The sequence below is a fragment of the Dufourea novaeangliae genome, unplaced genomic scaffold (genome assembly GCF_001272555.1).
Source record: "Dufourea novaeangliae isolate 0120121106 unplaced genomic scaffold, ASM127255v1 scaffold96, whole genome shotgun sequence".
NCBI lineage: Eukaryota > Metazoa > Arthropoda > Insecta > Hymenoptera > Halictidae > Dufourea > Dufourea novaeangliae.
The window spans coordinates 1,631,391-1,658,110 of record NW_015373974.1 but is presented as its reverse complement, the minus strand read 5'-3'; the positions used below and the strand labels follow the sequence as shown (position 1 = coordinate 1,658,110).

At 44.9% G+C, this 26,720-nt stretch overlaps 1 protein-coding gene across 1 annotated transcript in view; it reads right to left on the bottom strand.

Moving 5' to 3' along the window:
- LOC107186966 overlaps positions 1-26,720 on the bottom strand; it is a 90,716-nt gene that overhangs the window by 9,667 nt on the left and 54,329 nt on the right. Inside the window, exons 7-19 of the mRNA XM_015574939.1 lie at positions 13,072-13,234; positions 11,138-11,263; positions 9,747-9,918; positions 7,420-7,565; positions 5,538-5,591; positions 4,939-5,007; positions 4,049-4,138; positions 3,390-3,452; positions 2,538-2,763; positions 2,089-2,208; positions 1,890-1,997; positions 1,643-1,825; positions 1,198-1,294 (exon numbers count right to left, since the gene is read on the bottom strand). Of these exons, the coding sequence (XP_015430425.1) occupies positions 1,198-1,294; positions 1,643-1,825; positions 1,890-1,997; positions 2,089-2,208; positions 2,538-2,763; positions 3,390-3,452; positions 4,049-4,138; positions 4,939-5,007; positions 5,538-5,591; positions 7,420-7,565; positions 9,747-9,918; positions 11,138-11,263; positions 13,072-13,234 (1,617 nt within the window). The remainder of the gene's footprint in view (positions 1-1,197; positions 1,295-1,642; positions 1,826-1,889; positions 1,998-2,088; positions 2,209-2,537; positions 2,764-3,389; positions 3,453-4,048; positions 4,139-4,938; positions 5,008-5,537; positions 5,592-7,419; positions 7,566-9,746; positions 9,919-11,137; positions 11,264-13,071; positions 13,235-26,720) is intronic.

Below are 26,720 nucleotides of genomic sequence, written 5' to 3'. Positions count from 1 at the left end.
CGACACGTCGACGCGACTTTTGGCTCAGCCAGTGTATCTATATATTACGTGTACGATACATTGGTGTGCCAGTGTGTATACCGGGTGAGCTAACAGGAGGTATCAGGACCATTTTCAGCGAAGATGACAAAGTTGATACATTTGTGTGTCCTTTAAACGGAGACCTTTTTCTTAATGCAAGATGATGATATAAATTGTTTAGGTGTGATTGTTTATGTAGACAAAATTAGCTTCTTTTCGGGTAATACGAAAAAATTTATGATAAAACTGACGTCGCATGCTACTCAATGATAATGTCACGCACTTAGACAATCATTTCTTTAGCCACTAATTTTTCTGTCTTCGCCAAAAAACGGGTCCCAACTTCCCAAAGCCATTTCTGCATACACACACACACACACACACGCACACATACGTGTGTATACATACACATACACGTGTATATATACATGTATATATATGCGTAGACAAAATTCTATATATCACTCGGTGCATGCGCTCTTTAGCATAAATAGGATACGGGGGGTAAGCGGTGGTCAGACTTGATACACGTCACTGCAAAGATATACCACACATCGTTTTACTCGGTTAGGCCAAGAGATAGACAGAGAGATCTACAAAGCGTGGATTGGTGTCTTCGACGACAGTCTACTTCGCCGTAGGTCTTCGTTCCTCCAGAGGTTCAACGCAGGAGGTCGCAACGCGGACACAACTAATTAAACCGGGGGCTACCTGCACTTCGAAATCTATTTCCTTTTTTTCTCAGTGGACAGTATATCGGGGATACGTGGACTGGACGTGTCGCGAAATGGAGGACCTGTTGCCGAATACACGCGGATCATCGAAATTTCCCGTGGATCGAATTTTTCTGCTTCCTTTTTTTTCTTCCTTCCCGCGAGCAGGGAGGGGGGTGGTTAGGGCGCGTCAGACTGGACTCGGAGGATCATTTTTCGGGTCAACGATTGTTGGATCAACGGTGGTACCATGCACCGGAAGTAGCCGAGGAATAACGGAGGTCCAGGAGAGGTGGACGACGGTAAAGGGGGCGGGAATTTTTCGGGCGGGAGTACGGATAAATAAATAGTCAGACAGACAGATAGACAGACGAGAGATAGAGAGAGAGAGAGAGAAACTGAATTGAGAAAAAGAAAGGGAAGACAGAGAGCGAGCGAGCAGCCGGGGCAAGTCAAGTGTTACCTTGGAATGCTGAGCCGACGTGGGCGTTATTGGGGGCGTCTCCTCCGCGTCCACGCTCGTCGCGTTTGGTAATCGCTGCTCCTGCACCGACGCCAAGCTGTGAACACAGAAGCGTCTTCTCTGAACCCGGTCATACCTCGAATTGTTGCTCAAATCACAGAGTGAGGTCCAACTTGTGGTTGTAATTGGAAATTGAGAAATTTTACAGAAAGTCGTTGGAGCAATGAAGCATCCACGTTTTGCACTCTTACTTTCAATACGACTAAGGAGCAATAGATGGCACTTGGGAGATAGATATCCTTATAGACATAATGTTAGGGTGTTACAGTTAGGTTATTGTTATGGGGTCAGGGTACTATTATAGGGTTAGGGTACTTCTATGGTGTTAGGATGTTACTGCAGTATATACTGTTTCTAGTGAGTTAATGTGGGGACCATCACGTACCGTTTGAGCGTCACTAGGGTACCGGTGAGCTTCTTGCAACGCCTCAACGCGGTCTCCAGTCGTTCCGGTTCCTCCTTCAGGAACTTCTCTTCGCGCACCACCTTCTCCATCTCGGAGCTCAGGAGACCCTTCATGCCCTCTTGCAGACTCGGAAATCGTACCTTCAGATCCGCCACCGTTTTGCTGAAAATCGGCGTAACAGTTGTAATCGAAAGTGCTCCTGAATTTTTGAATAGCGATTTCTTACCTTGATTTGCTTAGGATCAAGGCCATGTTTTCCACGTCCGACATGTTCACACGAGTCTTCCGGTTGATCACGTTGCCACGGAGTTCCTCCACCGTGCTCTCCAGCTCGCTGAAACCGTTCGTTCAGTTAGAACTCAGTAGACCAATCATTTTTTAGGCTATACCTTAACCTAGAGGGAGCAGCGAATCATGACACTCACGTCAGATCTTTTTCCAGCCTCAGCATCTCCTGCTTGTAGAGGTCTTCCTCGCGGCTCAGTCGGATCTTCTCGGCATCCCCGGTGGACCAGGCGGCGTCTCCACCCGACAGTAACATTGCCCTGCAATAAACCAGTATTAGTAAAAGTTTAATATTAGTAGAAGCATCAGTAACGTTTCAGCATTAGTATGAATGAAATGAATCAGAAGAATCCCAATAGCTTGGTCAGCTCAATAGTGAAGGTGGCAGACATTCCCTATTACAATTAGTTACCCCTACAGGTGACTCCTGAGATAATATCTTAGAACCTAATCTATAACCTTTACCGATGTGTCCACTAGCACGTTCAAACTGAAACACTCCTATGTGTCCTTGTCTCCTTTTTTTTTTCCAAAGTCTCCCTATCATTTTATTACAACTATTAGAATACAAATGACTATCTTAGAGTACCTGATGGTGATGAATGTGTCCCTGATCGTCTCCCTAACGGTGTGCGCCTGCGCCTGAGACATGCGCCTCAGGTTTCTGACCTCTTGCCTCAGGTCCTTTGCCTTCTTCTGTAGCCCGCGTAGCTGGTTGTACATTTCCGGCGTGAGAGCCAGGTCCCGATAGACGTATTGCCCGGCGACCAGGGCAGCCGGCTTCGGCGGCGGTGTCGGCTTGTGCCTGTCTCTCTCTGAAACGATTGGAGGTTAGGTTCGACCGGTTCCCTTCCGGTAGCTATCCACGTTACCCACAGACACGGGTTCAAGCTGTTTTGTTTTGGGATTTCCGCCCTTTGAACCGTGCGAAAATCTTCTGCCACTCGTTCTTGACCTCTCGAAACGTAAACTTCCGAATTGTTTTAAAAGTATTTACGGTTGGTAGATCGTTCCACTAACCGGATGGAGCATCTACTGCCCTTGGCAAGAGAGATTGAATAAAAAATTCGCCAGGTGTTTTGTTATTAGGGTTATGCAATTCTAGTAATGAGTACTGTCTTACGGGTAAGACACAGAATTAATTACGCTTTTCACACGATCCAAAGGTCGAGAGGGGTGTGAGGGAAAGGGACGTAGCGATCTGATTGTCACCTCGAGCGGTGATGTTCGATTGGCTTGATCACGATCATTCGAGGAGAACCAAGGATGATCGATGTTGTTGTTGTGTGGGGGGGGGGGGTGTAGGGCATGAAAACACAAAATGGCGGACGAACGGTCGAACGGAAACGGTAAATCGGCGCATCGTTTCGTCGATCCGACCGCTGGACAGACACACACGACACAAAAGGAGAGGGAAACGTTAGAGACGAGACGAGTTTACCTTGCGAAGACATCCTCGGCAACGTGGAGGATTTGATCGCCGGTTTCGTTGGCTTAGTGTCCGCTAGTCGTGGTAGGCATTGCACGAGAAGTAGTGGTTAGAGATTATTGCGTTAGTTGATTGATCGTTCCGACGCGCCGCGGTTCTCGCTGAACAAACGATGGAGCTCTCGGATCCATGGACGGTAATCGCTCGATCGTTAACGATCCTTTAATAGAACCGATTATACCCGTCATTTCGATGGTAATCTCGCGGATTACGAGATGGAATTACGAGAACGGGTTACGAGCGGATCACTGGTTCTTGCTCCAGCGTTTGTGCGAACGATATTATCGTATATAATCTGTCGGATGACGCGATTTCACCGAAAGGAGGGTGCTCCGAGTGCGGAGCGGTTCCATAGACGCCCTCAAGATTGTTACTTTGATTCTTTCCGTCGGTATAATCTATTTTGTTCATCTATGATCTATAATCCATGGACTTATAGATCAATGATCTATGAATCAACGATCTATGAATCAACGATCAATGATCCATAGATCTATGAATTTATAGATCTACAATGTAAGTTCGGGCTGCAGGAGAGTTTTCCGATCTTGAACGCGGCAACGGAATCGCTACTGACTCTATCGTAGTGTGCAAAGTGCAGTAATGGTTACCTGCGTGTTGCGGGGAATGCTGTTTGGGAGAGTTCATGTCTGGAGGCTCGTCACTGAAGGACACTGACTTTTCGAACGACACCGACTTGTCTGGAATAGATGTTGATCAGCGTATTTTTGCGGTTTCGTGCCCGAGAGGGTGAAGCGTGGCAGAGCGTGCGCGACAAACGTTCGAAAAAGGAAACGGTGGGGGTGGGTGGGAAGGGCGGATGTGCTGTGAACACGTCGAGCGGTGAAACCGAAAAGAAAAACGGTGCGACACGTGTGCGTCCCGAGCGGGGGTGAATTCAGTGGAAACTGGTGAAAAGACCCCGGCGGTGAAGCGAAACGAGTAACTGGGTGCTTGTCGAAAATTTCTACAGCTCCACAAATTAAAAAAGGGAACGAAAAAAAATTTGTTAATGGAACTCTCACGCGTTGAAAGTGAAACTTGATAGCATCAGTTTTATTAAATACCAAAATATTTCATTGTTCTTAATGTGACTCATACGACAAATGTCACGATTCACTGTCACGCGAAGACGTACCTTTACGCTACCGCGGCTAAAGAAGTTTCACTTCAGTAATTCAGAATTTATAGTATTTATTATTATTACCGTTCTTTAAGAAACTTCCTTTTTTAAATTTGTCTAGCTGTAGACGCTGCTCAAATAATTCTTGCCGTGGATAGCTAGTCGCTTTATGGAGATTGCAGCACGAATTATTCGAGCGGCGATGTACACCTCGCGGAATAGAAACAAGCAGGGCGCCGTGAGAAACGAAAGAGGTGGGAGCGAGGGCGTGAGCGTGCAGACGAGCACAGAGGATCACACGAGCAACTAGGCGAGTGGCGGCGATGCTTTTTGGTGCTTTTAAAAGGAGATTACGTGTAGATCATTTGTGAACCGCACCTTTGCCTAACTTTGGTGGTTTTACGTCAGTCCTTAAGTACGAGTCATCTGTAACGGCAGGTTGAGACACTTAAATTTTACAAAGGAGAACCGTTTTAATCACACAGTGGTAGGGCACTATTTATAAAAAATTCATGATAACAATAACAATATGCATTACGCGCACGACCACTGGCCGGGAGTAAATTACACAAATCACTATTGGAAATTAATATTTGCACGATACTGTACGTTTTTCTCCGTCGAGTCTTTCTCTACTTATTTGCGAGAAGACTCGAGAACAGTGTCGATCGAAACGTCGATGTGCACATTGCCAACCAATAGTTTCAAATAACCCATCGAAATTGAAGGCTGGGTCAATCGTGACCCACAGACACGCGTACGTATGAAGTATACGACGACTGTGCTCGTAGACTAAGGAGTAGGAACTATAGAGTGAATCTCCTCAGTGGCGATCACTAAATCAAACTGATAGGAAACTTTTGCTTGGAAATGTACCATTGACGGAAGACTCTACCGGCCGACGGTGTACGGGACTAATGTAGCGGTTACAGTGATTTGAAGGTGAATAGAAGATAGAAGAAGATGAAGAGACACACCTGGCAATGAGGCAGAGCTGGAGCTAGAGTGTTTGTCGAACTCGTCCCCGGCGCCTGGTGTGCGCGTCAGTCGGAATAACAAAGCAGTTGTACAGCAGGGTGTCAGGAGAAAAAATGTTTTTTTTTTGTTTCTTTTTTTTTCGGACCGTGTCACGCGGCGTCGCAACGCTACCATTCGACCGTAGGCTCCGTCAGATATTCTTTGAATTTCAAAAAATCGCGCGTGACAAGTATCGAGGTCGAGAATGAACGGTCGACTGAGAACCACTGACCGCCGCCGCGTGACTCACGGCGTAAAAATGTACGTGTACACGTCTAGTCGAGACGCGCAGACTTGCGCGACGTCGAAAATTGTCTCTGAGACGTTTCGGATTAACCCTCGGTATTACGAAACGTCGTGTACGACGTCTGAGTCAATTATGACCCGTAATCAAGATCTTATAGACACGATTACTATACGCATTTCCGTGTATAATATTTATTTATTGTATATATAAGAGTCTCTGACTGTGATAATGGACGAGTCACGAGTGACTCGGTCATAGGGACTCGAGAGTTAACACCGGGATCATCCGAGACGTTTCGCGATAGATCGAGTGTCTCGAAGATTTTGCAGTTTCCTAGAAGAGCATTGTGACTGGACAGAGATCAGGCTTGGGCATTATCCAAACAAAATATTTAAAAAAAAAAAGGCGTTAAGATGATATATTATGTTTTTTGACTACATATTATTTGAAATAATCGAGTGTTAGGTAATTTGTATTTGAAATGACCGAATTTTTCATTCGATTGAATATTTATTTAAATAAGTAAATTGAATTGAATAGAAAATGAAGTCAGTTTTCTTATGTTATTTGTAAAATAAAACTATTTCAGGTAATTCATTGTTAAAAATGATCATTGGCTACCTGATTTCAAATAAAATCAGCCCAATTCTGATAGAATTAATTGTTGCAACTATGCTGTCAAAACCCTCAAGACCTTCGGGGGCGTGTTCATGTACCGAGGCGATACCGGAGTACGGTTGTTGGAACTCGACTGTTCTCGACCCGCTTAAAAATAAACGGACAGACTGTACTCAGGTTAGAGAGATGATGATGATGATGATGACGATGTGGGGTGGAGGGATGTTTGTCGAATGTAGGGGTCGGTACGGCCTAAGAAGAAAGCAACTGTGGACGGGTAAACATTCACGGGCAGTGAGTGAGAGAGAGAGAGAGAGATGCGTTTAAAGCGTCGCAGAATGAAATCTTGTTTAAAGAAAACGAGCTAACGCTTCTAATGCGTCTAAAGTGCGACGGAAGATCGAAATCGGAAATGAAATCGCGAACCTCCGGGTCGTACGTTGGCGAACCGGACGAGAGCGTGAACTCAACAGACTCGGAAAAGAAAATTGGGGCGGGGGAAATGCGCGGGTACCAGAGCTGGGCGATCCTCTACTGCATCTATCCCCATAAAATGAAGTCCAACTAATTTTATTCTAGAGAAATAAACTTTCTTCTAGAGACAACCCTTTAATTTCCTGGATGGATCAGTAGACGCCTAAACTGGGTACTAAAAGAAGGGTATACCGAACCATAATGATGTATAGTACCCGCAAGAATGAAGATAGAATGAAAGGCAATAACCCAGATCCCCTATTCGTAGGTAGCCGTAAGAAGGTAGCTACTTCTATATAGGTCCATATAGATAACTACCTATTTCTTCCATCAGAAGATGCAAGATGGTGTTTATTTCCTAGATCTAGGTCTAAATTATAGCCCAACTCTGGTGGAAATCAAGGGATAGAGCCTCCTTTCGCGGGGAACGAGAGAGACCTAGGGACAGAGCGCGTCTAACCTTACTCTGGGAAACAATCGGATCGTCGGATCGAACAACGTACCTGCTCCTCTCGCGTATGGGTCGCGACCCGCTGGCACCTGCAGATAATCCCTGGGCGACGGACTCGGATGTGGGGCGTGTGTCAGAGCCTTCTGCACCAGCCCGGTCAGGTTGGCCAACTGTCTCTCCATGTGCTCCACCCTGATCCTAGGGGCAACGAAAACGGTCGTCAGTTAGGGTCGTCGAACAGGTTAAGGGCCGCAGGCTGAACATAGGCAAATCTAGGGATCTAGGGGGCTTTACACAACAAGGTGCTTCTACGGACACGTCGTACACAAAAGCGCTCGATAGATGCATTCTCTCTACGGATCGCTAATCGGCATGCTGCATTCCCACCGATTCTCAGTTGTCACGCGCGGAATGCTCGACCGAAACGTCGCGGAAGGGCACACAGTGTTCGGTCGTTCTTGGGGCATTCCGGGCCTAATTGTAAGATTGTGCAGCGATTTTCGTGGAATGTTCTTATCATTCGGTGTCACATAGCGAGACCAACCGGAAATGTTCCGAAGCAACAGTTTTCGGGATACTCCGAAGCATACCCAATTAATCTACATCATACCTAGCTCATGCATGATCCACATCTGACATGCACTGTCACATCAAACACCCCTGATGGTTCATATCTGTATGTTTGCCCATGGCTACTTTACATCTATCCGATCCAATCCGTACCAAATTCAGATACCAAACCCAACCCACAACCCCATATGAACACAATATGGGGACAATTTCGAAAGACCCTATTGTTTTCTGAATGTCGAAGACCGAATCCTTCGTCAGGACTGGACCATCATCTTCTTTTGTTTCCAGTTAGAGTTCAATTCGTGCTTGACAGTCCAAAGGTCGATGTTACCCGACGCGGTTCTACGACCACGATTTCAAAAACGCAGACCTCTTCATGCTTCGACGCGTACTATACATGCATCCAACGAACGGCCCGCGTTCCGGGGATGATCGGATCTATCGAGAACGGGACAGGGCAGCTAGAGCCTCCTCCGCCCGGGTCAATGGAGCGTTCACACCGACGATCGATGAACTCGGAACGCGTTGGATATAAATATAACCTAGCGGTGGAACGATGACCCGAGGGAGAGGTGCTTTTCACTTTCCACGAGCTAATATAAAGGGTGTAGAACCGAGACGATTGAATGATTCTGTCACGAATTCTCTGGTCGTATTGTTTAAGGACACCCTGTATATCCCTCTTTGCTGTTCGTTCGTTTTACCAGTTTTTTTGATCGTTTCCCCTGAGAACGATGGCCGTAGGATCTATGGACGACGCATTCGCAAGCGCATTCGAGTCAGATTATAAGCGTTCGGACCCTTAAGTCGCGTGTCCACTCGAAAATAGACTTCTCGGTGGGGGATGAAAAGTTTCAAGTGGACACGCGGCATAAGGTCAATCCCCTGTTAGGCCGAACCGCTTCGACGGGGGGCGTCTACGTTCAATCTTTGTTTTTTTTTTCTGGTTCTATCGACGTGTTTTATAGAAAGTAGGATCGTGGTACCGAGTAGCGTCGTAGCTCTGACCACCGGGTGGCAGAGGTGGTGGCGCCCCTGGAGGAAACGGGGATCGCGGAGGACCGGATGGCGGACGGCCCGGCGGTTTCACACCGTATAGGCTGTACGACTCCTCCAACAACTCCGTATCGCTGCACCATCCACAACAGAGATACACGTATCCGCGCTATCAGCCATCCACGAAGACACGCTACTGTTTCATCCCCTAGGACGCTCGCCGACCGTCTTGCACAGGGTGCTTGTAACTGGTCTAATGTCGAGTTCGGATCCATAGACTCCAAAGTTGGATCAGTCCAGATTGTGAACCTCCAAGTAGGGATCCTTGCATCCCAAAGCCTGACTACTCTAGATGTGGATAGAGATTGTAGACTCCAAAGTGGAGATCCATGGACCACAGATACTGATAGAAATAAAGGACATCCAAGTCAAGATCCCATGGAGTCCTGAATTGGGCCCATACAGACCCAAGTGAATCATGTACCAGCAAGTTGCTATCCCTGAATTAATTAGTTGAATGTGTCCCAAATCACGCTTAAGGAACCAATTAACACTATCCAAATTGTTAGTGTCTCATTTACAATCAGGCCACCCTGTGCAAGAGCCTCTAATTCTCTTTTCCACTCGAATATCTTCGCGATCGAAATTATGCTCATTGTCCCTGACGGGTAAAAGGGTTCGGAAAAATTTCGGTCGGCGCAGCGTCGGACTTCGTCCCGATTTAATTGAGGTCGTCCGATGACCCGTTTTTGTCGGAGTACACCCGATAGAGCAAGTTGATAAAAAAAAAATGCATGGAGCACCGGTTACCTGGCTTCTTCGTCGATGACTGGAGTGACGGTGCCTGAGTATTGCGAGTAGTACGGGTCCTCGTAGCTGCTCCCGGCGCTGTACGGTCCAGGCGGGTATCTCCCGCTCCCGGAGCCAACTCCGCCTCCTCTTTCGGGGCTGCTCATGTATCCGGCCTCCCCGTGCAATCGATCTACGGAATCGAAATGATTATTCGGACCCTGTGTACCCGTCAGCCGGACCCGCCTAAATCGCTGATCACGGTGTCGGTTCTGTGGTTGGACAGTGTTTCGTGTGTGTATGTGTGAATGGTGTGTGGCGCTACTGGGTAGGGTCGAGAGAAGATCGGACACGGTATGTTTTTCACGGGACGTGCGTGTACACCAACAATTAACTTACTACAAGTGACAATGGGAAACATGGACAACAGGGTACCGAGGGGGAGGGGGATGATGCTCTACTAGAATTACTGTATGCCACATGTGGAGGGTACATCGCAGGGTACTTCGGGTAGGTCGTGTCTCGTTCGATCGAGTACAATCTGGATTAGTGCAGTAGATTTTGATCGTAATTAGGGTTCTAGGAGTTCCGTTAATAGACGTTGGGAACTGCTAGGGACTTTAGGCTAGAGACAATACTCAGTTTGGGTGACATGGCCTGATTATGGCGAAGAGACAGTCATGATCTTACATGCCAGATGGACTAACTCTGGCGGGAGTTAGAGACTGTAGAGGTATTCGTATGTTTGTCAATTCATTGGAGTGACGTTATTGCATTAATCCAAACTTTACTACATCTCGGAGACACAATGTTCAATGAGTCTGTGAATCGGTTAACCACGTTGGTTCACGGACAACCAACGCCAATTCACGTTAGGGCCTTTCGTTAACGACCAAACCGCCTCCATAATCGAACTGGTCACTCTCCCCATGACTCGTCGAGTTTCGGATTCGAAGGGAACGATTACCGCCGACCTCGACCTCCTTTCTTTCGATGGTCCTCGAACCGATCGCGGTACTCTTATTGGAAGCGATATTATGTGGTCGTAAAAGTCAACCGGGGTCTGTAATTTTCCTGTCGTGGATTCTGGGACGAAAGAACGGGGCGCCGTTCACGTTTCCTTTGTCCTGATCCAGAATCGATGGCTTGCTAGGGTCTGAGAACTTGAATTTAACCTCCAGTCAATGGGGCTTTAATTGGTCACAGGTTCACTTTGCGACCACACTAGACCGTGTCCATTTAGAAAAAAATTCAGTATCAAGACAGGAGAAAGTAGGTGCCGTTTTATAGGTCGTTTAGGAGCCATTTAGAGTGTTGTTCCAGGGTGTTAAGAGAGATGGAGAACCGAGGGGGTTTCAGGGGGCTGGATTCCGACCGAGCTTTCCGAGGATTCTGTAAGGATAACTACTGACCTGCTATACTATAGAGGGAGACCGAGCTGTCTCTAGAGAAGCGAGCCGAGCCCCCGAGGCTTCCAAGGGGACTCTTACCGCACTGGTAGCTGCGAAGCGGCTTGGCCGGCGGCACCCCGCCACCACCTATCCAACCATCCGGAAAAACCAAACAGAAACCAATGTACCCAACTGTTTCGGTTCACGTGGCGTCTCTCGCTGAGCTCGTTCCTTCATACAGCAACGATTCCCATACTGCTCGCGTTATTCCCATATTCTTCAGGTTATTCCCTTACTACCCGAGCTATTCTATAACTGTTTGCCTTGTTCCCATATTGCACAAGGTGCTCCAATGTTGCTCAAGTTATTCCCTTACTGTCCACGCTATTCCAAGTCCGTTGGCGTTATTCTTATACCGCTCGAGTGATTCCCATACTGTTCGACCCCACTATTCCCATAATGTACGTATCTTTACCTTCCACCTACAAGATTTTTTTAATTTTCTGGAATATACCTAGCCGTCCATACTTGCACTCTGAGAAAACGTTAATGCATCGATCAGAGTTGTACCACATCAATAAAAAATACCCAGTTGATACGTTACAAATGGATTCAGAAATATTCTTAAAAGAAATATCGTACCCCTTTCGATTTCTCCAGTCGAGAATATTGATCCAACTCGTATATCGATTGTTGGGAGAAGCAAGCACTATGGGAGTCTGTGCTCTATTTCGCATGGTAGAAGTGCACCAACCGTCGGGGTATCAAAGATATATAGACACAATTTCAAGCGGAACTGTTCCGAAACCGGTACGTGCACTCTTCCATCGTGACGTGGCGAAGACGTGACACGGACAATCGTCGACTGTCGAGCAACGCGTGCGCAGGGGAAGGAGGATTTATGCGTCGATGATGCATTGGGAGGGAAGGGGCTCGTGCTGGCAATCCTGGCATTGAAAGCTTGGGCGAAGAAGATGAGTGGACGAGAAGGAGATGTGGCGGGTTGTTTGAATCGCAATGAACCAGCGCACGGCTCCGAGAGACTGGATCGATAGATCATTTGTGACCAGCACAATCAGAAACTCGACACTTTGTCCCATCAACCTGAGGTCCTTCTGGAACCGTGGCTCGTTCGGGGGATCGATCGTTACTGCAAGCAGGGTTAGATCCCGAGGGTTCTCAGCGCGTGCAGGTGCAAAATAGAGGTCAGATCTTCGAACTGTTCCGACAGCGTGCGAGTCTGTAGCGAGCAGGTAGCATCGAGTTACTCTATTAAATGGTCATTTCGAGGTCGATTGAAGGGATTAGCGGCTGATGGATCATAGCGAGACTGATTCAAATGGTTTCACTAGATTCACCTTAACTCTCGGCTGGTGTCGCCTAGGTCCAGTGTGACCCAGTGCTAAATTCACTTCTCAAGAATCCAACTCGTCAATTCTTAACGATTCACTTCAATTGGATCAAAGTTTCTCAACCTGGCGGTGCCTGGGTCCATTCCGACCAGTGTCTTCGAAAGTCCCGTTTATTTTCGCGTCACGATTCGTCATCCGAGTACCATAATCGAGTAAAAAATTCGACAGATTTACTAAGTTGAAAGTGAAGCAAACGATCCATCGATCCGTATCGATCATTTGACCTCATAGCATTTTGCTGTCTAGATATATGCAGTATAATGACACCTTCGAGTAATTCATTTTACAAACAACCTGATGTCTCGATGACGTGTACGGGTCAAATCTGACTCTGGCACCGGCGTGAGCAAAACATAGGGGGGGGGGGGGGGGGGGGGGGGGGGGGGGGGGGGGGCAAGCATGATGGAGATGAGACAGGCGCGTAGAAGCAGCGATTATTTCCCCGCGTAGGTCGCGCGATCGATTCTCGGGATATAATGCCCCCGTGCTCGTAGTCGAGCGTGAAGTCGAAAGTGTGACACCCATAGAACCCGTCAGCCGTACCTGGCGTTGACAGTGGTTTCGGCTGTGTCGGCGTGCCGGTCGGTCCACCGACGACTGACGATGCGGCCGGGCTGTACGCTCTCATCAGCTGACCGCCTCGTGGAAGGGTGCTGCTACCGCCTACGTAGTAGCCGCTGCTACCGGAAGTCGAGTTCTTCGCCGTCTGAAAACAGAAATGGTAACGAACCTTGTAGATAAATTTTGTTACGAATTACATGGATGGATGATAGTGAACCGCGAGTTCCTATGACCGGGTCACCGGTGACCTATCCATCGATACAATCATTAAATAAATATATAATTCTCCCACGGGTAATTTAATCCACGAATACCTATGAGTGGTTCAAAAGTGACCCGTCGGTGAACATTGCGATAGGAATATCGTTTTTTAAATTATAATCGTAATCATTGAAGAGTGTTGAATGCAATAGCGATAGTAATAAATTCTTTGTTCCGACTGTCGGTAGATGATGTTTATATCAATAATGATCCCTGAATTATATAAAAATTCAAGGAAGTAGGATCAAGGAAATGAAAGAAGGATAGAACGAGTTCGAGAGAAGTTGGATATAAAATATTGTCAGAAATGTCCAGATTTCTGTAGTCACCACACTTTAAAATCCGATAAAGGCAGTGTGTTGATTTATCGCGTGCCGGAACCGTGGGACGATACACCATCGAAAAGGAATGCGTCGAGATTGTATCTGACCGTTCCAGTGAAATATATGCGGGAGGATATCGAAAATGTATTTACGAAACAGTGCAGTGGCCCCGATAGGAAACGATGACCGCCTAGATAGAGAGTATTAAAACGTTCGAGCGTAGAAATAAAATCCAGAAATCAAATGAAACTTGTCTGTCAATCACAAAATTAACAAAATTAATTATTCTACTATCACGAAAGAATATTTTGCAACATACAACATTTTTTTTGTTATTATTTTATATTGACAAAATAATTTATTTTTTGTTACTGTTTCGTATTAAAAACACAATGGCAGGAATTTTACGTGAATTAATAAGTTACATTCGTTGAAGCAGTAACTCGCAAAACTAAGTTGGCGGTCAGTAGCCTGCGCGCCATTTTGTCAGTCGCGTCGCTCTTTCTATATTTTCTTTAATTCTCACCTGATTACCGATAACAACCAAAACGATAATTTACTTTCTCCACCATGGATGTATTCACTTTTTAATATTAATTAAACAAAACACGATAATTTCTATTCGAACCCGTCCTAAACTGGCCTGAATCAGGTATCTCATCGAAAATATTGCGTGTAACTCCGTTGGAGCGGTTAATCGCGTGATATCTTCGGCAAATACGATCTACAAGTTGTTTAAAAATCACACAAAGTAACGAAATATCGAAACAAACGAGAGAAAAAGAGATTAATCGAAAGTCTGGAATGAAACAGTCATTTTTGCATCAAGAATCATTGCAAAACTACATTTACCATCATTTTGATTGTATCATACAGTGTTGTTATTAGAAAGCATGCAATTTTCGTATGTGAATTCGAACTTACTCGAGAGAAAACACGCTGAGAAAGGAATCGTCGTTTGGCAATAAAGACGACACGGGCATAATTTTCGACTAGTTCATCAAAATTGGCCATTTTACGATCCATAAACCGCGAAAGATTGAAAATTTTTCCAATCGACGCTGAAATTTGCATTCTCCTGTATCATCTCCTTCACCATTTATCCATATTACGCGACTTTCGCGATTTCGAAAGCGAATCAGGCTCGTAAATATGCTTCTTATTTGGATCGGTGTTCTTTCTGTACCACATACAAATTATCTAACGTCTTGTCCAAACCTCGAAATCACGTAACCCGCCATTACACAATCCTCCTCGATAAGTAATTACGTTCTCGCTGTTCTTTCGTCGGCTTTTTTTTCCGATTCTTCCCAATTTGGGACGAGGTTACCTGTCGCGCTCGAACCATTCCCTTTTTCTCTTTAATTCCTGATACTGCGCACAATTATTTTCATACTAACAGCCGAAGTTCACTGAATCCCTAATTCCACATGAAACTATTCACGAAAAATAGTTCGAAGGTTCCTCCAATTCCAATTTCCATTCCATCGAAGGCATTCTATAATCCAATTAAAAAATGTTGATCGAAAACAGGGGCTAAAGTGAACTCAATTTCCACGTTTTCGACTTACCAGTTTTTACAAAATAATTTTCTTCGACACAATTTATCGATTCGAAACAATTTATCACATTCACCGCCGTGCCGGTCATCGGCGACAGTCAAGCAATAAAACATCAAATGTCAAGTAAGACAATTGCTTTGATTCAGCCGAAATAGAGTCCACGGTGAGCGTGTTAAGCGAAATGTTCGAGGAGTCGATAAGGGAAGATCGGTAACTAGTCCCCTGAAGCGTGACTTCCGGTGTTTCCGGAACCACGACCACTTGGAAACGGTCAGAGTACCCGTGAAAATGCCCAGAGAGCCGTGAGATCGACCAGTTTCGGTGCTCAGCGCGTCACGATCGACCACCTCCACACCTCTTGCTCTTCGTCCGCCACTGCCATTCGGCTCACGGGGCCCCGAGAGCTCGACCCGCCAGCTTAGTGTTGTTTACTCCCGCAGAGTGTCCGCCAGACCGTCATCGATCCTCCTCACCACCTCCAGCGAATCGTGAACAGTCTACCAAAAACGGTGACACCATGATCACCAGGCAATAAGAGAGCTACCCTGTCAGCAGATTAGAAGAGGAATCGAGGGTTCAAAGTGGAGAAGATCGAGGGATGACTTGGGATGGAGGAGACGTTCGGGTTAGGTATACCTCTTCGAGGCAGTCTGATTCTACTGATGGCGATCCAGTGCCTGGGAATCACGAGCCTGAGACACCCTGGAACTCCATTGCACAAAGTCCTCTTGACGCAGAAAGGATACATACAGGTGGGAGCTAACCCTTTCCAGACCCCTACATTGGCTGTGTGTCACGGTTCCTCAAGATCTTGTCCCTTATTGTTGAATTTTAACTGTAGTTAGATGTCTATTGACGGAAGAAAAGCTTGAGAATTCGACACGACTTCGGTAGGACAAGCTGGACCTTGTAAGATGTTCAGCCTTTGGGCCTAAGTGACTAGTATCTTAGGGGTATTATCTGAAGCTTCTCTGGATCGTACCCTTGGCCGTTTCTCCTCGAAAATTCAAGATCAACGTCCCTAAATTCTATAGAATTTGATTCCTGACCAGATTTCAGACAGGTCCTTTCCGAAAAAATTCGATTTCTAGGATACCCGTCGTTCCCGTTACGAAATCCACGACTGCCAGAAGAAAGCTTAGAAAGCTATGTGGATCCGCACGCAACGCCCCTGATCTAGTTTCGCGCGGTGTTACGTCGCGTTCTCTCTCTCCGCGGTTGGAAATGGCTATTTTCAGACGGCAATGAACGTGGATAGGCACGATTATGAAAACCGACCGTTCATTAGGGGACCGTTTATGGCTGTCGCCTCGTTTAATCCGTGCCCCTATGTGTTTTTCAGTTCCTCAGATGGCAGCTGCCCGTTCCGGAGCTAAGTGAGTTCACGTTCTGCCTATGGCTACAGTCCGACGACCTCACTCACCCTCATCCAATCTTCTCGTACTCGAGTGAGTACACATTGGTAAAACACTTTCGCGGCACGCACTTACGCGATATGGTCACGCGAATGAATTTCACGTGGAAATCGGTCACTTTTCATTCGCCTACTTCTCGAACCTCGTCCGCGAAATCCCGTTGCTGAAACGTTGTTCCACAAGACGATTCCTTTCTCTCTATATAATCTGTCGACAGTATTTTATTCCGGAAATAGTAGTTCACACCTTGGTTTCATTAAAAATGGAATATTTAAAAAAAGAAATACTATAAACTTGTAGTAATGTTCGCGAGATAAATTGTAGATTAAAGAACAAATTTCCCTAGTTGGTAGCTTTCAGTCCCCAATGGGAATCTTGAATTCTATCACAGAAGGTCCTTACAAATCCTACCCAATTCATCATCGTTGAAACTTAATACAGTGTTCCCTCCGTATAATCACGCCACTCGGTTCCCATAACGTGATTACAGACAATGATGTCCCTAAAGACGAGTGAGATGGAAGAGAGGCTTGACAGCCCATAAGATGACGGTGTCACTTTAGCTATCAGGCGCAATTATAAGGAGGGAAAGCTGCATTTCTCAGAACTGTCACATCCACGTTTCGAATTTTTATCCTCCGTTTCAATCCGTCATTCTGGCAACTCACGTTGAATCCCCGACAGAGAACGAAAACGAACGACTAATCCGAGCGTGGATATCGCCCCACGGTAGGAGCGTGCACCTGGAGATGGGCGGGACAGAGGTGTTCGCTGCGTCGACCGACATTCGCGAGAACCGTTGGTACCATTTATGCCAGAGCTGGGAGAACCGGGACGGTCGTTACGCTCTGTGGGTGAATGGGCAGCTTTGGGTTCAAGGCCGTTCGGAAGAGGTACGTAACCATCAAAGAAGATCCACAGAAAAGATCACTGTCCACGCCGAGACCTTCATTACTTGAATCCTTTTCTATGCTACTTTCCATTCGATTTCAATCGGAAGCCAAGAGCAAGGTAGTTTTCGACTATAGGCTTTTTAGGCCCTATTGCTCGATATTGGGGTACGAAGCCTGGGCCAATCTGGGCGACAATCATCAACTTTACCCATTTAACGACCTGATAACTATTATTCACAACTAATTAGTCGCACGCAACCGGCCTATTAACTTGGTTACTTACATTTGCGCAACTGTCGCTTTAGCTGGCCTAGGGTTAGGCTTACCACAACTATTCTAAAAAATCTTCTGGTGTCTTCAATGATTGAATCGTTTAATTTCTTGGTGTTTACCACTTCAAACCATCATACTCATTGATATTACAATTCGACTGTCACCGTTTTCAGACAGTGGGACGTGTGATACCCAGCAAAGGGGACATCGTCCTTGGCCAGGAGTACACGGACTTTGACAAGGGCTTGGAGGACGGGATCGAGGGTTCGGTTTTTGGTTTCAACCTGCTCCTAGCGTCCGCCTTCGACCCCATTCGCTACGATCTACAAGAGCCATTGTCTTCAGCCTCGAACCACGACACGATCCCAATATTCACGAGGATCCAACCGAAACCGATGCATCGGAGCCTGGTCTACGGGATGCGAACGATCTATGCGGTATACCCGACCCGCTCTCGACGTGTCAGTCGATACATAGGCGAGAAGTCTGGAGCTATCTCGAGAGCTATCGATCCCTGGCTGGACTCAGGATCACCCGGGTTCGAGAAAAAGCCTTTAGGCCTACAGATGGTGCAACTGTCTTACGCTCGCTGCGAGCTAGGCCGAGGAAGCCCGTTCATTGGCGGGCGTCTGATGCTTATCTCCTGGACTAGGACGCCTGTTCGAGTGTTTGGCGGAGCTACCCTAAAAAATGCTAATAGCGAGTGTGGTAACTTTTGAAATACGTGTCCCCTAAGATGCTCGTCACTTGGGTCTGGAGGTGAGAGTCTTTGGAGGTTACTTGGGTCTGGAGATGAGCATTTTTGGACATTCTATGTCTCTTCACACATCCCTAGAAGAGTGTCCCTGGTCCTTACTAGGATCTAAAGCTGATACGTCTTTGAAGGTTTCATTTAATTCTAAGCATCGATCTTTCAGCTTTTGAGGGAGTATTCACTCTTTGGTCAAATATCTGACTAACATCCCTTAAGATGCTCATTATTAGGGGTCTGTAGATAGGTACCTGTAAAGGCTTAACGTCCTTCATGCTCCAGAAATCGACTTTTCCCATATTTCGTTTGAATTCACGAGTTCTTAATACTTCTACTTCGTCCGATTTCCTACTGGAGGGTAACAAGGAGAGATATGAGTTTAATGAGATCCTAGAAACGGTCTTCTAATTGGACTACATTAGTCTTGAATCCTGACGATGGGAGGGACGATGCTTGACAGGGTCCAAGTGGGCCACGAGTGTCTTTTAGACCCAGTAGTCGATACTAATTAATTTAAATAACTGGCAATCATGGAAATTGATGAAAGAATGAAAAGAATTTTTGAATGTTGAAGCAGGGGGACGTCTAGCGTTGCCATTTAACTAGGAAAAGTCGGAGGGAAACTTCGAGGAAAACTCGGAGAAAAAATGACACGAGTTACGTGGACGAGACACCTCGTCGATTCGTGTTTCGCAATGATTCCCACGAACCTGCATCCGTGAGCCCATCTAGGGCGAGTTTCTTTTTTCGTCGCAGCTACGGCGGCCGTCATCGGCCGATTTCGCCGCGAGACAACGGGGGATTACGGGGCAGGCATTTTTCTCGGGCGGGAATTACGAAACACGATGGCCGTTTTGCGGTCGGGCCGGGCGATTGTTCGCGTTTTAACACGTTCACTCAGGTTTTTTTTACCGTACCAGCACCCGTTTCCTACGAAATATTCCGGCTGCCTCGAGTGGAGTGTACAGTCCTGAACAAAAACTTGTGATCAGGTAAAAAAAACGGAAAAAATCTGTTCTATTTCTGAAACGACCGGAGAATCGTTTTTAAATAATTTTAGATCGCCTTTTAAATAACTTTTAATAGAATTTTCAATCATTTTTAGGATGTTTGAATTGTGTTATAAAAACTTTTACCACCATATAGGATTTTGTGTAATAAAGTGTTTTCTACTATTGTATATAAATTAAAATATAGTCTTGAATTTATGATTCATACTGTGTATACTGATTTGTTAAGTAACTGTCGATGTTTATTTTGAACGAATGTGAATTTTGTACGAATTAGTTTTGTAAAATAATTTTTGTGTAATATATTTTGTAAACTTGTATGAATAAAGAATAAAACTGAATTTTTCAATTACTACTGGGTGTATAAAAAATACGGGACCAAGCATTGAATGACGGTTACATATATCTCAACATCAACATGATGTAAGGTTATTTGTACTATTTAACAGCAGGAGAATTAAATTATCAATATTATAAATCGTACAACATCGTCACTCATTCCTGAAACACCCTGTAGACCCTCCAACGACCCTCAAACTTCTGCTACCACTAGGACATCAATTTAAACAAATTAAAAGGTTTCGAAACAAATAATTTAATTGTTGCCTCCAAAGTAGAACCACTCACTTTGAAACACCCTGTAAAACAAGGCCCCAAAAACCTACATACGAGATCTCCTAATTACAGAGTCGATCGCCTATAAATGTAATTACGACTCGATCGAGCAATATGGAAGTCCATCGTGGGGATTAATGATCACCTGGTGGATTGGGGGCGCGATTCAAGGTACTGGTTCGTGGGCCCGTTGATCACGTAAGCGGCCTGAATCGGCCGAAACGAGCAAGATCGTTTTACGAAACAGCCTCAAGTCCCTAGAAGAATTTTTCCCCAGTCGTGGCTGGACTACTTTCACGATTCGACACCTAGGGCCCCTTCGAAACTGGCCCATAGATCGTACGCTAAAGGCGATCGAGGGATCGCCTCGGGGCGCGCCTCGATTTTTTTTTTAAACCCGGTACCCCCTTCTCGATCTCTGGCGGCGTCCACCTCGCGATCGATAACCGCTCTCGTTAGAATTCTTGCGCGCGTCTGGTCTGGCTACGATTCCGTAATTATTGTGCAATCTTTCTCTCTCCCGCGCTGTGTCCATTATGTAAAACCGCGTGCTCTGGATGACTTCCGGTTGGATCATATGGCTGGACGGGAAACTCGGTATTTAATTAATCTTCGACGGTCGTTAAAAGTCTTGTTTAATGTTCTGAGGTGATTGGACCGCGGATGGTTTTATGGATTTGTGACTGAATTCACGGAGATGATCTGGGCACTAAGCACCAAGTAGCCCTTTTTGTAACGCCCTGTACAATTCGCCATTTAATCTATCATCGTGGAAAAACAATGTTCCAACTTTTCACTTCGCTGCTCGTTACCAGCTAAGTGGGGCGGGCCTGAGTGTACCTAGTTGTCTCGTCTCTTTAGTCGTTCCGTGAACGACAAACCAACCGTAATGGCGGTTCTGTGTTACACAGCGGTCGTAACAGATGCGTTCTTACGTAACCCGACACCGCTACATCCGGCCGTATTGGTCAGGTCCAGCGGATTGGACAGGATACATGTGTGTGTGTGCCCCGAAACTTTCACCGCTGGCGGATCGTTTCTCAAAGGGGCCCAACATTACGCGACGAACGGGGCCCTAGCGGCCCCCCTCGATTCCAAAAAATTCTCGACCCTGAAATCGAGCTAGGTAAAGCTGGTCTCGTTTTCTAGAGCAGCCGGTTCCGTCAGGTTCCGGCGATCTGGAGGTCGAAGACATTACGAGAATGAGAGCGAATTTCGGTTTCACTCGGACCCCCGCTGTGCCCACTGAGCTCTCGCCACTTTCACTTTCACCGAAATAATCGAACACGCCAACCCTGACCGATGACCCTGAAGATAGCGTCCAGATCGTTATCGATGATCGATACACGAGGATTTATAACCTACCGTAAAGGGAAGGAATGAGGTAATGCCTGTTTTACCACCTTTAGCGAGGTTATGTTCAGTTTCAAGGTTATAGTCCGATTTTTGTTGGGCGTCAAATGGAAGCTTGTAGTGTTTTATTTTTAGGTTATGTTTTGTTTAAGGAATAATTATGTCTGTTGTATGAAGATTGCAGTCAACAGGGACGGATCCATGTGGGGGCGGTCGTCACGCCCTTCAAGAGTAATGAAATATAAACAGATTAGGTCACTTGTACTTGTAAAAGATGGTTAAACAAAATATACTTATGTACTTTTACACATGAAAGTCTCCTGGAAAGCCCCCTTCCCAAGAAGGCTTCTGGATCCGCCACTGGCAATCATGTAATTGGTACAATTTTGACTGTAAATTACATTGGCAGGTAACTAATATTCCAAATTAACTTCAACGTTCGCCCGTTTTACGGTAGTTAGCACAACCATTCCGATGCTTGTACAGGAAATTGAGGTTATGTATCCACAATGGCGCGCAGACTTATCGCGCCATAATACAGAACGGAATAAAAATTATATAGAATTAATTTACAATGATTATTATTCTACAGCTTCCAGTGTGTCAGGAAATAATATTACCGGCCGACACGATCAAACATAAAATGGCGGGAAACTGATTAGAATTCGAATCGGTGATGATTTAAGTGCAACGATTAATGCAATAAACGGTGATGTGACTCGAGCGAGGACACTATTTCCAGACGTAGAATTGCATTTCTGCGGCGAACGTCGCGCAATTACACGTCGAATCGACTTTCATTTTCCAGGGTGAGTCCTCGCCCCCCTCCCTTCACCTCGTCTTCCTTCCTTCCGGTGGCTGCCGGAGAAAGGAGGCGCCTGGAGACGCCGTGCGACAGACGGCTATGGATGGAGGGAGAAAGGCGTCTCTCCCTCTCTCTTGAGGCACGAATCCGATTTTTTTTCTCCCCCTTTTGGAGAGGACGACCAGTTATTCCAGAGACGGGTTTCTCCCTTCCAGACACGCGTGTCCGTTTTACTTGCAGATACCACTTTCTTCTCCGTTCGCGAGAGACTTCCGGCTACGGTCGCGTCCATTGTCTTCTCCGCGTTCCGCGGTTCATCGACATGTGTCAGATGAGACTGATAAATCGAACTGGAATGTTTTGTCATCCATTGCGTAGAGAAAACTAGCCGACCGGATATTCTTTACGGTTCAAATATTTTTACATGGTCGTAGAATTGATTTTGAAATCAACTGGCTTTCCCCGCCCTTTTGCGGTTACGTAGCGTTTAGATGTACAGGTATTAAGTAATAGGGAAGTCCCATATAACATTAAAAAGTGTTCAGTGGAGTTCAAAGTTTGGATTATTCAATGGTGCACCCGTAATATTGAATGGAGATGTTTTTAGATTGTAATTGACCGACAATGCGGATGTGTTTTGATAGATCGAATTAACTAAAGTGGAAGGTTGGCTGGGTCAATTGTGACCCGTGACGAAATTTTTTTTCCCTAGAATTTTCTTAGGAAAAATGATTCTACATTGAAATATAGGGTGGGTCAATTGCGACCCAGTCGAAATGTTTCCTCATTTCATTACAGAACTACCTTGTAAAGGATGATATAGGATTAGTCTAAGGTTTCGTCTAAATTTTCAAGATCGTTCTGGAAATAGCGATCGATAGATCATAGAAAAGATCGAAGGTAACGTCGATTTAAAAGTCACTGTGTGATTTCACAGTGGACGTTCGACGTGGACGAGGGAAAGCTAGCAAGAGGATCTTCATGACCACGAGACGTCGGGGTCAGAGTGCAAGATCATCGATTCGGGGGATCGATCGATCGATCCGGTTTTCTCTTTGTTCACCGCGGAAAAGTGGACTCGACCTCGAAACACTTCGACCGGACCTTCGAGCGAAATTTCGCAATTGTCTCGGGGACGATTTCTCGTTGCGAGAACGGAATTCTTTGTCTGTAACGAAGAATATTTCTAACATTTCTAGACTGCGCGGCCTACGTGACTATAAGGTCCGTGACGATTATGGGGACTAACGCAATCCATGTCGATTGTGAGAACTATGAAGAATGTAAAGAGATTGTGATAGGATTAGATGGTAGAAAAGACTATAACTACTGCGGAAACTATCAGAAGAGATTTTATGTTATTCCGACTACTATCAGGCCCTACCAGTCTCTGAATCTATCATGTCTCTCAAGTATTTCAGGTGACTGTAAAGACTATAAAAAGACTGTAGCCATTGTGGAGACTATGAAAAGTCTGAATTTAAGTTACCTGTACTGCTATCAGCCCCTCCAGACTCTCGTAAATTTGTTTTTTGCCCGAAGACCCAGGCAACAAAGTATGCGCTTGGCGGATTCCATGCCTCCCCCCAGTGATGGGGATAACGCCTGGACAATAATCGTGTAGAACAAGCCAAACTCTAATCGAAAGAAGTCTGTAATCTTGAACTCGATTACAGGAAATGTGTTCAATTATCGTTTAACTGTAATATACAGGGTGTCCCAATAGTTCCGTCCACCTAAAGAATATCTGTTACATTTTGAAAATAAAATTTGAAAAAAGTAAAACTAATGGTGATATACCAGTTGAACAGGCGAACAACCAGATTGATTTGCAAACTATTGCAATAAAAATCACTTCGGATTTCAGGGTAAAATTGACCCATAACGGTGTGTATAAGGATTAAACGAGTCGTGGAACGTTAATGGTCACGTCGTTACAGTAAAAGTGTAGATACTCTTCTGGTGGATCTTTTGATCGATCCGTTAAATCGAGAAACTGGCCGTGCTTCCGATCCACGATCGATCGTAGGACGATCGAGGGGACTGGAAGCGAGTCGAAGAGAGAGAAAGAAGCGAAAACGAGGCGAGTAGGAGGTTGTGTGTGCACACCTCTCGCGAGTTTACGAGGCGCACGCGGAGGAGAACGTGCCGGACAGTTACCTTTCTGTTCCGAGACCGTGAGGATCTACCTTCTCCCGTGGATCGCGATCGATACCCCATTTTGTCGATCGTGAATTACTTCGACCGAACGATCGATCTTTTTCGAAGATTACAACTGTCACAATAGTGTCGCACGCGCCACCGGAAGCAACGAGTTTTCATCGCGAGATGGTCCGTGGACGCTGGGAAAGAAAGGATTTTCCTCGATCGCGGTAAGATATCGCCAGACGTCCCCGTTTCGACGCGATTGTTTTCGTCGAGATCGATTTAACGGTTCGTCGAGATCTTACATAAACATCAGAGATCGCGGATTTAGTAATGGTTTTGTAATTGGAAATTCTTTTGTCATAATGATTAACACTACAAAATTTATCAAGCAAATTAGAGTTAACTGTGAAAGGTTAAGAGCCAATGTTTTGGCGCTAAAATTTGGAAAAATTCAAAAGTCGAGTTAATCACTTTGGCCTGTGAAGGGATCATTTATTGGTGCACCAGGTAGACTTCAACCCTAATTTTCTTCCATTAATGTTTTAATCGTATTATTAATCCTTTAGCACCCAGACCCTTAAATCGTTGTTTCAAAATTCTGAGATTGATACATATGTTGTATCTTGTTATTTTGACGTCGAGAATATCGATATTAAACCAAGCTATTTCAAACAGTTTTTTTTAAAATTTATTTTCAATAGATAATAATAAGAAGAAATATTGTAAATTCATAAAATATTTCCCGTTATAGCGGTTTACAAAAAAGAATCGTCTAGGAGCGTATCTTTCGGGATAACGAAACGGCGTTTCAATCGTCGACGATCGGGTTTAATTAAATTGCTTTTTTGTTATTTTATGGAAATCGGGGTCACAGCTATTTTTATTTTCTATTTCCACGGTCCGGTGAAACCGCCTCGTCGAAATAAAATGAGCGACAATTTCTCGCGTATCTTTTCCGATTGCCTCACGGCGATATCGTATATACAGGGTGTTCAAAAGAAAAGGCTCATTTTTTATGCATTTATTGAATATCTGATCACCTAAAATTTAGTATCGTAAAAAGTTTCGGAAATTTCAATCGCATTTTCTTTTTATTAAGAGCCTACGAGAACCCTTGACAGGGTAAGTAAATTCCTCTTTGCACCTAGTTTCAAGAAACTAATGTATAAACATTTATATTTCCATAAATATCCACTTATTGAGTGAAAAAATATCTAATCAATATACAGATCCTAAAAATAAATCCTTTCGATGTAAGATCAATTTCAATATTTACAAACCTGTTTGATGTCGCAAATGAGACATTTTGCGACATGTTGAATGTAAACCGAGGAATTTATTTCGAAGTACATTAGATCAAGGTTGTATAACAAGAGGATGGAATATCTGAGAACGTACGTCGATCTATCATTCCACAGAATGTGAGTTTTTTCTTTATTGGGAATGGAAAGTAGACATACAGATCATCTGTAACAAATGTGAAAATAAACTTCTGCATTTTTTATCAAAAAAATTGATTTTAGGACCAATGTTGTCCATACGTTTTTTTACTGTCCTCGATAAGTATTTTAAGGTCTTCTGAAGTTTTTAATGTATCAACTGAATATTTTTTTAAGTTTTGGACCTTTTGTTTTTGAACACCCTGTATACGTGCGTGCGTGCGCGCACACACCATGGGGCGATCGATGGAAAATTCAGATTATTATCGTGATATCGTTCCGCCGACGTGAATTAAAGTTTCGCAACCCCTGGTGGTAGACGCGTAACAATGCAGGGCGTTTACACACGAAACGCGATCGGCCAGTGGTCTCGACTTTCTGCGTTTCTACGTGCAAAACTTGGCAAAGAAATAGATGAAATTCTACTGTGTCTTTTTTTTTTCTTCGTTCACTAAAGATTCACGAACGAAATACAATTGGCGACTTCGTTTTTCATAGATAAATATATCTGTTAAAGGTGCATATCCACTTGAAGAATCGTCAGATGGTCACCAAAGTAATGGCCATCTTTCATTTCAGAATCTTTCCTAATATTTATTTATATTTTATTAAAAAATAATTAACAGAAGTCTACAGAATGAACTTTTTAGTGAAATTAGAGTTTACAGGAAAAGAACCATTAAAAAAAATATTGAGAAAAAGCTACTCACTTGAAATAATTCTTTTTTTTTTTTTTTTTTAATTTTTTATCGTTATTTGGTAACGATCGTGTTCCTCATCGAT